Raw genomic sequence first — 12,981 nt, forward strand, 5'->3', positions numbered from 1 at the left:
TAGGTTCCAAACAAACTTGACTGTGGTTTGGTTGTAGTGGGAAAGCAATTCTGAAACAATCCAATGGTTTCTTGTGACGTAGTTTGATTTGCTTGGATTATATGGTGTGGAAAAAGAATGCAAACCATAACGGAATGCAAGTATACAAACTCACAATATAACAAATTTGTGCACCCAACGCAAAAATGTCATCCTGCCTTGGAGGTAGAAAAATATAACATTGATACTTATAAAGTCTCGTTGGGAAATAAACAAAAATGTTGTCCTTCATCTATATCAATCTGCACAAGTGAAAATCCACTGCGCAGAAGCCAAATGGAAGAAAGAACCCATCAGTGATTCATGGTGATATCACCTCCAGAGACATTGTGTAAATGGAAACGTTTCACACCACGTTTGCTGTTTTTGTGCACTTCATTAGTCACTGTGGTTCACTGGAGAACCTGTACCACCATCCAATTTGGTCCAAAACAAAAATTAAATTTTGGACCATTTTCAGTGGCTCTGATCTAAAAATGTACATAGGCTTGGTCAGGACAGCATCTGAAGGTGGGTAGTGGCACAACACAGTGGCTTCGTGTCCACGGTCCTTCGGGCCACTGCTAATGTTGAACACTGGATATTTATAACTGAAATGTCGAAATATTCCAGTTTTTCCTAGCCACAAAGACTTCTTTTAAACCCTCCATCTCACGTCTCCCTTTCTGGTTACACATTCTGTGAAGTGTAACAAAACTACTGCGTTAGCTAGCTGCGTCTCCGTGTTTTTACATTCACGCTAATCATAAATTACTGTTGTTAATGCTCATCATCATTATTTGAAGCCACTACTGGAACAAGGCACTGTGGTTATCACTGAGACTTTGTGGTTTAATTTCTACTTCAAGAGTTGATTGGGACTCAGCAGAAAACTTAAAATTCAATGCCAAGTTGTCAACAAATTGTACCACCATTGTTATAATTACAATGCTTTTTTTCTTGCTAGGTTTTTTTTTTATGACCTCAACTGGTTCCTCCTTCAAAATAGTGATGTCAGTGTTTCTCCTCTAGCAAAACATTTCAATGATGTTTCCTGATCTCTTGTTTCACTCTTGCTGTCCTGTCTGCGATGTGCCTCCTGAACTTTGAGCCGGTATTGGCTCTGGCTGTGCTTCAGAAGGCACATGACTAGGGAGCTACCCAAGTGGGACAGTATGCTGACTTGTGAGGATTCACTAAGCTAGACAGAATGCAATTGGACACATTTCAAAGCTAGGTTTTATTCCCACACCCGCTTTTTGGCATTTTCTTTTGACATTTAAAAATACTTTGGGGCCACCGCTTTCCACATGAGGTTTTACTGAATTGTCATTGCCTTTTCACCTTGTTACCTTGTAAGTGAATGGCCAACGAAGTAAAGAGGAGTGGAGTGTAAATACATGGACACAATTCAGGATCTCTGTGATTTTTTTTTTTTTTTGGAAAAAAAAACACATCCTTACACATCAGTCTTCCCAATATTTATAATCTATTAACTCATTCACTACCCAAGACATTTTTAAACATTTTTCAGACTTGGTCCAGAATTGGCTGGTACTGAATGAGTTAAATGTGTTGTGGTTTATTTATTTATTTTGTGCTCTTTTGTGTCAGGAAATGGTGTAAGCTTATTGCTTGATAACTAATCCACAAGTGCACATATTCTTTATTTATTTTTTGGGGGGGGGGATCACTTCTTACGGTAATTCACGTTTCTTCATCCAACTATCTATTATTCAAACCACTTTTCCTCATGTTATCAAATTAATATTCTTTGTCTTTTTTTGCAGGGGTGGGGTAATTTCTTTATAATTCATACCGTGTATATGCCAGCATTATGGCAATACCACATGATATATTTTTGCATGTTTAGGTCTCAGAAACTAAATGATTAATTTGGGTCTTGAGCTGAAAACGTTCAGGAATCTCCTTTATTCACTATCCTCACCCTTTGATAAACACTGAAGCTTGTGTTGCTCGTCGGCCCGGATTGCAGTTTCTCATTCGCAGTGGTGGTACTTGTGTAACTTCCCTCTTTTTGAGGGCACACTAACAGTAGCTCTATTTAACGCTGGCTTCGCGCAAGACTGTATGCTTTTTTAGTTCTGCTCCTCTGTGAGAACCCACGACTCTGGATGGACACACTCAGGCAGTGTCGAGCTGACTTCCTGCTACATATCCCCCTTCATGGACATGTATGTTGAACTTCCAACCAACGTGTCCCTTTCAGCGTGAAGTCGTATCTTCACTCTCCTTTACTAATTTCTGCCTTCAAACCGGGTCGTTACGAATTTTTGGCAGTCTGTGTTGTAGTATCTCTGCCTTCACGGCCTTAAGTGGAACTGTGCTATGGAATACTTGTATTGTTCTTCCACCAGTTTTACACAAAACATACACTTTGCATCTTGTCCAAATGTGTGGAATATCATTTGTTTTGGTATGTCTGTTGTACCATATCATTCTTGTTGTCTGTGGTGCCACATCATTCTGATGTGTTTATACGACTTTGAGAAATTTGATTGCGTTTCAGTCTGACATCCTGTTAGAGGAATCTATGAGCAAAATTGTATCATGTTTAAAGTTTCATTTATTTGGGCACATCGAAGCGTTTGGGTGCATATCCAGCACCCCCAAATGCCTGCACACAAAGGCGCCGGCCATCTGGCCGGAGGGCTGTTGAAGTCCACATTAGCACGTCAATACAGGTGGGCAGCCACAGGGGAGAAGGCGAAACTCGGTCATAAAAGGGGAATGAATAATTTGGGAACAGCGGTTGAGCAACAAAAGACGAGGTGAGAACGCCCGTCGTGCGCAGGCGACATTGGCCATAAGCAAGGTCTGCAACGTGTTGATTCAATGTAGACCAGACAGAAAAGGCGCCAATGTACTGGTGGTTCAAGTATGAAAAACAGGTAACCAATCACTACTGAGGGGTCCGACCGGGGGTGCGACATGCAAATATCGGGGGCAGTGTTTTTCTTGTATTTTGCATATGTTACAATAAAATGTCGGACTCGCGGAGACGGGACATTGAGTGTGATCGCGGAGCAACAACCGTCGTTCGCTCTCAGAGGTCCGCTTCCGCCGATATTGAAGACAATTTTCCTGTGTGCCGAGTCGTTTCTTTAACTTTGTCCGAGAAAATCTCTGACGCATCCATCCATCCATTTTCTAATGTGCTTATCCTCACAAGTGTCGCGGTTGTGCAGAAGCCTATCCCAGCTCTTTTCAGACAGTAGACGGGGTATAACCTGAACTGTTTGCAAGCCAATTGCAGGGGTTACTTGAGAAAAAATGTTTTTTAAAAAACTTTATTTATAAAACCAATGTGGTGAGTATTATTCCCTAGTGCAAATCTCTTGCACATGACGGCAAAATATCAACGTCTAGTATGTTGCCGCAGGACTCGTCATTGTTTTGGAATATGTTTGCACAGGTGCAACGATTCTCACGTTGTTGGGGAAATGGCCCAGTTCAAAATTAAGATTTTCAAACAGAAACTGCTGACAAAACAAATTACTCTTGGGCTTATCTGTGAGCTTTCGTTTTAAGGCTGAATGTGTGGTTGCTCTAATCCCTAATAGATGATAAGAAGTAACTGATAGCATCCTTTGTATCGGTTCAAGAAGTCGAGAACTTTGTACATTGTGTAATTGAATAGATTTTTTTTTTTTTTGGTACGTGGGCAATACTGGAAGCATCGAGACTTCTTGGTTTCTTTACTTCCTTTCTCTGCGGCTCTATATCTTTTAAGATAGTGTTTGTGACTTTGTGGAAATAGAGATTGGAAGAGATTATAAGGGTTATTGTTATATTATAAGGGTAACAAATAAGGGTTGTTGTTGGAGCACAGATAAGTAATGCACTGCTCACATGCCAGCATGATTTAAAAACAAATAGAATTGAGGCTTCAGAGTAAGAAACGCATTGTTGCTGATATCTCCAAAGTGTGGGCAGTGAACAGAGTTTTACAACCCTAAACTGAAAAACAGCCGCATTCCTTTTCAGGTCGAGACAATCCATTTTACTTTAGGCCAGTGGTTCTTAACCTGGGTTCGATCGATCCCTCGGGGTTCGGTGAAGCCTGTGCCATGGAGGTTAAGACATACCCGACTCATCATGTGAATTAATTGTGACACGCCCGCTTGGCCATCACTGGCTGCAGATGATCACATGGCATTGCTTGTCCAATCAGTGCTGTTGGTAAATTTAGTTCGCTCAGTAGTCAACGTGTGACTGTCGTGATAGTATATTGGAAAACAAACAAACAAAAAGTATTTTTTCTGTTTTTTAATTAATGTGTTTTTTATGTCTTGAATTTGTAAAAAGTTTGTTTTTTTCACGAATGAAGGGTTCAATGAATGTGCATATGAACTGGTTGGGTTTGGTACCTCTAACAAGGTTAATAACCACTGCTTTAGACATTCAGCTAATAATACCAGCTTAACATGAAAACAAAGTGTGCTTCTGGAGCTATAATCGGAAAGGCTATTGTTCTGAATACAACCATAAAAACCTCCTTGCCCCGACAAGACACAGCAGGATCTGGCAAGAAAGAAGTCAGCAGTTGTAATTGCTGCTCAGCTAACTCACATGAATGACATCACTCACGTGACTCAACCAAATCCACTTCCTCCACTGTCTTCTTTGCTGTAGTGGTGCAATATTGCAAGGACAATCTGCACAGGCGTGTGAGGATCAAATGTTCCCCTGTGACTTTGTTATCATAAAGGAGGTTGTGACATACAGATCTATTGAATGTGTGTTTTCGACTGAACCAGTATACGACCTAAATGGAAACCGCGGGTTTCTGCTGAATATGAGCATTTTCAGCACACACATCTGATAGCTGATTGATGTCTTTTATATTTTAAAACTTTTTTAAAAAGTCATGGAGACACATTTTTGTATGGTGTGTTTTTCCGAATAGGCCCCCACTAATAACTCAGAATAAATCGTTCTCAAAGTAATCTTACAAAAATGTTTCCATAGAGCTGCCATGCTCTACTTACTTTGACTAGCGAAGTGCATTAAATTATGCAATTTTACCTCTATGTATGCTGGTACAAATATTCAGTAAAAATACCAGTACTAAAGTAGACGTCAAGATACCAACATTTTGACTTCAATATTGTCCCTGCCTAAAGTACCTCAGTACTGGTACTGAAACATTATCATGGCGAAACCCTATGCTAGTGATTGATGGAAAAAATAATAAAAAGATGGATAAAAAAAATAAAAAGATTCACTACTGGGAGGCCCTAAACGGAACTTAAGTACTAGTCCATGGCATGCCCTAAAGAAAAGAAGACCTTGTATTACACCTCTGCTGCAAATGATTGTACATTGGTATTTAGGTGACCTGCCAAGTTCAAAAACACAAATACCGTACATAACAAATGCCAGTCCATTACTCCCTTTGCTCAACTCAAATGTCTTGTGACCATCACCATAAGAATGTTGCGAACTGACATGATGTCAAATTGATTGCTGAACTATTTCTACACCAAAATTGCTGGGATGCATGTGCAATTGCTTATAAGATGCACGAGATAGTGTTTAGTATTTAAATAATTTAAAAAAAGAAAAGATATGATCCATCCGCATGCATCTCAAATTTGAACACTTCAGCTTACAATTCATAGTGCAAGTTTGTGTGTTTCAGGTCCCTGAAATCATCAGTACACTACGGCAAGCTGGCAAAAGCTCTGCACGCAATGATGATGCTTTTACCATTCCCAACAAGACCTTGGCAGATCCTGGAGACCCCAAGCCATTGGAAACACACATCACCTTTTCTTCTCTTCCCGCAGCAGGTTCTGTGGCGAACAACCCTGCCCTGTCCCCGACAACCTTTGCCAAAAAGTTTGAGGTGCTCTTTTGCGGCCGTGTGACTGTTGCTCACAAGAAGGCCCCCCCTGCTCTAATTGACGAATGCATTGAGAAGTTCAGCCAGCTAGCTCAGGGCTCAGGGACCACTAAAAAAGGGGTAAATGCCGGGGGATTAGTCGGTGGACTGAAGAGGGCATTAGCTTTCCAGTCTAACGGACTGGGGAGTCCTACTTTAGGTAAAGGTGCTACCGGGAGCCCCACCAACGGAAAACGGCCATTGCTTTTCAAACGGGACCCCAGCTTCCCATCTCTGCAGGCCCTGGATGAGAATGGACTCTCACCAGAGATCTCTCATGCCAAAACTACAGATGCACTCACTTACTCACCTGGGGTGCAGCCCACCAGCCTGCAGGAGAACAGGACCATGCTGTTTACGGTACGGTTACAGCCTGAAGAATATCCATTACGAGCCTTCGAGAACTCACAACAGTAAATACAACATGAAATCTGGGTTCATAGTTGGGCCAGACAAGTAATCCAGTAAAATTCAACAGTGTGCCTGTGCATGATTTTCAGTTGACATTAATATTGAAACCGGATCGCTGCATTTATTTTTTACTAGGTGCTATCCATGCTTTAACAATTGGATAATGCCTGTTAGGAGCATAAATTGGGTTCATTGACACCCATATTTGTTTGTTTTATAAATATGATAAAATACCCCATACAACCACACCCTTAGGACACAAATTCACATCACAGTATTTTGGCAAGTGTGACAATTTGTTTTGCATATGGCGCATTTTGGGGTTGCAGGAAAGGATAATGAGCGATAGTAGTGTGTAAACCTGGGCAGCAGACAATAAGTGGGAACGAACAAAAAGCAGATACTGGCATGACTTAGCTGCACTAGTGCTGACTGCTGCTGAACATGAGTCAGGGCACACAGTCATTGTTGACCTTAGTCACCCCCTGCCAGCACAAATGTTCCTGTTTATCTATCATAGATGAAATGGCCTGCGCTGACAATGGAAACCAACAGACCTCTTTGCTTTTGCTCCTCGTCACACACCATCATAGCATTCTTTTAGTCTCCTGCTCCAGGATGGAGACGGTGACCTCATTGTGGTGATATCATTTCACGTTTGTCTTTCCGATGAAGACTCATTAAATCCATGGCTTCTGCTCGGTTCAGGCTGGAGCAGAGCAGTGAAGGGGAACCCCAGACAAGAATAACCTCTGATTCTGAGGACTCAAAAGACATGAGATCACTAGCTCATTGCAAACCACCAGATGTCCTCTTGAGGCTCAGCGATGATAGTGACTCGTGTTCTAATTATGTTTTGAATGGGGGACATTCTTTGGAGCGGAACTATCTGAGCAGAGAAGAAATGAAACTTGTGATTTAACATGTTCAATGGTTTTTAAAGGAATGTAAAAGATTATGCCATATTTCTCATGTAGTCATTAAACAGACGTAATGCAATGGCGTAGTTCATCCCTTTCAGCAAGATTCCCTGTCTGTTATCAGTGTATTCCGAAGTCTTCTTACTGTATGAGCAACTCCCAAATTTTTGAAAATACAGCATGTGATCACACGCCCATTGGTTGAATCCCCCCCACTGCAATCAGATTATTGGTGATGTGACTTATGATTGATATATGAATACAAAGTGTCCTTTTTTTTTTAAATGCAACATGCATAACTGTAAAAATTACGATCTCTCTGTTGTAGGTGGGCAGATCACAGATCTTTTTGGTTAGTCCAGACACTAAGAAGGTTGCCATCGAAAAGAGTTTCCGTGAAATCTCTTTCTGCTCACAAGTATGCACCTCTGGTTTTCAAAACAATGGAATATTAAGACCTGTTGAGTGTCACTTATGCTACTGATGATCTCTTTCTAGGGTATTCGCCATGTGGACCACTTTGGCTTTATTTGCAGGGAGACTGTGGAAAGAGGAAGCTGCCACTTTGTTTGCTATATATTTCAGTGTACGGATGAATCTCTGGTGAGTGTTTTTCCAAATCACTAAATCTGAGTTTTTCCACTGAATCAGATTGAATGGAATGTTGGTTACATTAAAATCCCCCGGCTATTAGATTGAGATCATGGTCACATGTATGCAGACCACTTTAAGTCAAGTCAAGTCAGCTTTATTGTCAAATATGCTCTATGAACAGCATACAGCATGCAGTGCATTGAAAACACACAGAGCTGAAAATAAGGGCAGCGAAACTGAACTGCATAAAAAAAGACGTAAAGACATAAATATAAACAAAACAAAATTACAATGGACAGAATAACCACACTGAAAATCTTAACACGAGTGAGACTATTTCAGGAAGACTATTTTTCTGTGACCCAAGGCAATTTCCGTGCAGAGAATGTACAGATAGACAGCGTTAAAACTAAAGATTTGTTGATGTTTTCTGAAACATTTCGTTGTGTGTGATTACATTTGGGAAATAAGCTCATCTGTAAGATTTGGGGCTTTGCAATTGGAGGTATAAAAAAAAAGCTCCTTGTGAGAGAGAGATTATAGTCTGCATGCACACTCCGTTTGAGAAAAACATACTGTAGATAAATGAGAAATTTTCACGATTGAACAAAACAGTATCTTTATGTCCTTACTTGCTTATGCGTTTCAATATACATGCAAAAGCAACGTCGCTTGGCACATTTGCACATTCATCAGTATTTTATGTGGTTTTTGCTTTACAAAGCTAATGCTCAGTTTTGGTTAACATCATCAGATGTACTGCATGTAATTATGCAATTTCAAAGGTGGTAGGTAGGTATACTTTATCGTCGCTGATTGAAAACGTACATCATTCAACAATAGAAATGTGCATGCAAGTGTTTTGTACGTCTTGAAAAGAAGCTTGTTTTGCTGTTGCAGGTGGATGAGATCATGCTGACCTTGAAGCAGGCGTTCTCCGTAGCAGCTGTGCAACAGAATGCAAAATGCCAGAACCAGCAGTGTGACAGTTGCCCCATGCTGCAGCTCCACAAGCTGTGTGAGAGAATAGAAGGTAACGAAAAATTATTTAGCATTAGTTTCAGGCAGTTAATGCCATGTTTTACATTATTTGTCATTCAGTTTCAAATTAAGCACAAACAATTGACAAATTCTTTATTCTGGATTTCTGCATAGGTCTCAATGCGTCTAAAACCAAACTAGAGCTTCAGAGACACCTGGCTAATCTGGACAGCCAGGATCAAGCTGCAGTTTTTGAGAGTACTATGGTAATTTAGACCTGGCTGCAAAGTCAGCTTCGACCGATATATGTGTGCGGGTGCAAGGCTTTCCACCTAATTACACTTCATAAAACCAGTTATTGCTTTACGTTCTCTTTTCTTATGTTATTGTATTAACATTTTAGAATGCAACACTGTTTGTATTCAGTAACAATGTATTAAAAAATGTTTTTAATACATTATTTTTGCAGGGGGCTGGAATGAATTGAGAATTACATTAAGATCAAAGCAGGAAGTTGATTTGCAATATGAGTAATTTTTGTCAGTAGCATGTTCACGAAATGAATTAAATTTTCGTCAAGGCTCTGCCAGAAATTTCTATGTAGAAATAAACTTTGGCTGACATCTGCTGGTGATTTTTCTGCAGTGCAATACTGCTGTGCACATCTCCCGGAAAACCATATGTATCAGAGCAGCAATGTATCAGATACCTTCAACTATTCCAAATTGTTTGACTAAAATAAGGAGTGTTCTAAATGAATCCCCTTTTTAAACTACTATAAACTCCCACAGAAAGAAATATGGACAGTAAACAGGTTTGAACACATTAATATTTATAAGCATGTTTTGTGTCTTGTAGAGGTCTCGTCCTAAAAGCGAACAGGAAGAAAATGAGCTTACAATGGCATCTTTGAGGAACTTGTATGAGGAGAGACAGAGGATTCATCATCACACTCTGCCAAATGACTCCAAGCAGGTCATTTATGTATTTTATTTTCGATTCTCATTTGATTGTGCTAAAGTTCTAGAAGTGCATGGATGTCATATTTGGTTGGATCTGTTACTCTGGCATTCACTGCAGTTTCTCTGTGTCTCTATGTAGAATGATGAGGCAGCGGCCGCTCCAGTTGAGGTGCAGCAACAAACTAGCAGTCGACAGCGTCTTGAACAGTTTAAGAGTCGAGCGAAACGCTCGCTAACAGAGTCCTTAGAGGGTATATGGAAGGTAAGAGTAAGGATAGTGTTTTGGCTAGGCACATTGTTTTGAGGTAGCATTGGGTCTTTATACCATAAATAGTGACATTCAAACTTAAACAGCATCTATTTGTTCTTGGTAGGGAAGCAGCAAGGCTGTTGCTCTGAGGGGCAACAGTGAAAGGAGCCATAGTGTATCCTCCATTTCTACTGTCAATAGCCAGGACCAGTCCTGCCTGGATGACTCCCGATCTAAGTCATCCCAATTGCACCCCACCAGCTCCCTCAAGTAAATGCATCTGAAAATGTTTATTCCGAGTTTTTTCTGAAACCAGAATTTTGACCTAACCTTTTTTTTGGGGGGGGGGGGGGGGGGTTATTATACTGTAAACATTTCAAACCTTGTTTTTTTTTTCTCCTTAGGTGCCACAACTCAACAGGAGACCTGAAGCACCTTGACCCCTTTGCTTCCCCATCTTCCTCCCCCTCCTCCTCTTTACCAGGTGATGGCCAGCCATTAGGCTTCCGGAAACGAGCCAGCACCTTCAGCCACCCACCTACACCCTCCTCAGCAGATGATTCACCGGCACGCACTTTAACACATACGCCACAGCAGGAGCCTGCAGCTGCTTCAAAACCCAAGCTCTTACGACACTACTCTGTCAGCACTGACACGCCACACCGAAACAAGTAAGAGAAACACAATCATCTTTTTGTCACATCTGGTTGGCATGAGGAATTGGGATTATTATTATTTGCTGGATACAAAATTATTGTGTACAGGTTTCACCACTCACTCATGTTAGACCTGTACTTGGCTGGGAAAAAAAGCACATTTAGAGTTAAATGCTCACATTCTTTCCCTTGACTTCCTTCTCTCCCTCTAGTCAGTGTTCACTTATGTTGCTGTGTCCTTGACTTCTTCTGATTTTTGACTATCCACATTTGCACAACTTCTCAGACGTATTCCATCCAACACCGCCCTTCCTCCCGTTCCTTACTGCTCTTCATCCTCCTCTGCTCTGCTCCTTCCTTCCTCCCCTTCAACTGGAGCAAGGCTCAGTAAAAGACGGTGAGAATGTTGCGCTGGTTTTGCTTGCACTGTTGCATACAGTGCAAATTTCTGTGTTCAGATTTGTATGCAACATTGTTCATGGCTTCTTCTTTACTTGTTTTATATTCATGTGAGGCCCGGTTCACACAGAGAATAGATTAGACGATTTGCATCAGATGGCATCTTAAAACATTAAAAATGGTAACCTCACTATTATGAAACCAAAATGCAAGCATGACTGCACTGTGCTGTTGAGTGGAATTTTTGCATTGTCAAAACCACTACTTTTATTCCACTCATTGATTAGAAGGTTATTGACATGTTGCCACCAATGCCTATAATAACAATTTTTGCTTGTTATTGCCTGAAAGACAAATCTTCAGGCGACATTATATGCTAGGCTCCCGCAGAGTCAAGAACAGGGGGAGTTGTAGGTTATGACACTTCTCAGAGAGTTAAGTGTCCAACTGGGGCTGGATGATAATGGAAAAAAAAATCATCAAAGTTATTTTGATTGAGTTTGAAATCACGATTAAGAAAATTATTCATTGATGTATTTATTTAAAGACTAAAACTCAGCAGTGTCATCATAGCCTCATGCCCATTCATCCCTGCACATTGAACACTTAATAGTTATATATCAATTTAAATCAGTAATATATCAGTTAATATATGAATCTTTTTTCAACACTTTAAATTGGTTATTAATTTGTAAAAAAAGAGATAATAAATATACTGTGTATATATAATGATGATGATAATAATAAAATGATAAGACATGTGTTGTTAGTATTGATTTGCACAAAAAAAGAGTAGTAATATAGAAATTGACCCAACAGTGACAGTTTCCATCCAACAGTGACTCTGACATACTGATTGTAATGTGTCTCTGTGTGAACGGGACCTGTGTCTTTCTTTTCATCCGCTTACACCGTCTACATCAGTCCTCTGGGTGGACTACGTGCTCGACTCCACGCCTCATCCTCTGTTCCTAATTTTTTGAAATTTCAATTTCTGGCTCCTGTCGAAGAAAATGACAGCACAGAAACAAAGAGCAGGTACACATGTATCTCAAATAATCATACCAATGTCCATATGAAGACCCATGCTTCATAGGATCCTCTAAATTGTTTGGTACATGTATCGTGTGTGTATTTTCACCGAAGGCCATTGTGTAACTTTACTTTTAGAGATGGAGCAGCCCTCTATTTATCAAGTACAGAATATGAAGTTGGGGAAAGCCCTCTGCGTAGTCACCGACACTCCTGGAGGCAGCAGATCTTCCTGCGAGTTGCAACCCCTCAGAAAAACACAGAAGTCAATGGTAAGGATTCTGAGCAAATAATGAATTAAATAATTACATGTATTGCCTTTGAACTAAGACATTTACAATTTCATCTATCATTGGCAAGCCATGTTTTAATGTAAAAGAAGAAAAGTTAAATTTAAGTCAGTTATTGCATTTTGATTGATGCTCTCTGAAAAGCCACTTTATTCAGCTCAAGGGAAACATGGGTTTAATTATAATAAAACACACAGTAAGTAGACATGATTATCACATTTACATTTTCCAATCACTTGAAAACACACTTCAAAACAATCTTTCAACCGATGCAGTAATAGAGCCTTACCATGTCGTGTCACTCTTTCATCTGAAATGATGTTGAGATGCAGTTACACTAGAGGAAGTACAGTAGTTTTGTCCTCCTAGTTGTGAGATGTCCACATTTTTCTCACAGCCACGATATATCAACTGCATATTATCACGAGCATATAGTACATGATTATTTTTCCTAGTGTTACAATTTCTTATTACCAGTAATTACCATGATGAATTCATCGTGGACCATTCATCTCTAGGTTTTAAACTTTACTGATAACTTTAGTGCTTCTAATCTCAAC

The 12,981-nt window shown here is 40.2% G+C and overlaps 1 protein-coding gene across 5 annotated transcripts in view; it reads left to right on the forward strand.

Annotated features, from left to right (window-relative positions):
* The window catches only part of tbc1d1 (TBC1 (tre-2/USP6, BUB2, cdc16) domain family, member 1), a 39,922-nt gene that overhangs the window by 6,217 nt on the left and 20,724 nt on the right, over positions 1 to 12,981 (forward strand). For 2 of the 5 annotated variants that reach the window (XM_052084236.1, XM_052084240.1), the window contains 12 exons: positions 5,684 to 6,286; positions 7,586 to 7,675; positions 7,756 to 7,860; positions 8,752 to 8,884; positions 9,007 to 9,098; positions 9,691 to 9,807; positions 9,934 to 10,056; positions 10,169 to 10,314; positions 10,449 to 10,715; positions 10,987 to 11,097; positions 12,024 to 12,137; positions 12,270 to 12,403. In XM_052084236.1, the coding sequence (XP_051940196.1) occupies positions 5,684 to 6,286; positions 7,586 to 7,675; positions 7,756 to 7,860; positions 8,752 to 8,884; positions 9,007 to 9,098; positions 9,691 to 9,807; positions 9,934 to 10,056; positions 10,169 to 10,314; positions 10,449 to 10,715; positions 10,987 to 11,097; positions 12,024 to 12,137; positions 12,270 to 12,403 (2,035 nt within the window). The remainder of the gene's footprint in view (positions 1 to 5,683; positions 6,287 to 7,585; positions 7,676 to 7,755; positions 7,861 to 8,751; positions 8,885 to 9,006; positions 9,099 to 9,690; positions 9,808 to 9,933; positions 10,057 to 10,168; positions 10,315 to 10,448; positions 10,716 to 10,986; positions 11,098 to 12,023; positions 12,138 to 12,269; positions 12,404 to 12,981) is intronic. The other 3 variants (XM_052084237.1, XM_052084238.1, XM_052084239.1) reach the window with 3 other exon arrangements.

Source organism: Hippocampus zosterae, chromosome 13 (genome assembly GCF_025434085.1).
Source record: "Hippocampus zosterae strain Florida chromosome 13, ASM2543408v3, whole genome shotgun sequence".
Taxonomy (NCBI): domain Eukaryota; kingdom Metazoa; phylum Chordata; class Actinopteri; order Syngnathiformes; family Syngnathidae; genus Hippocampus; species Hippocampus zosterae.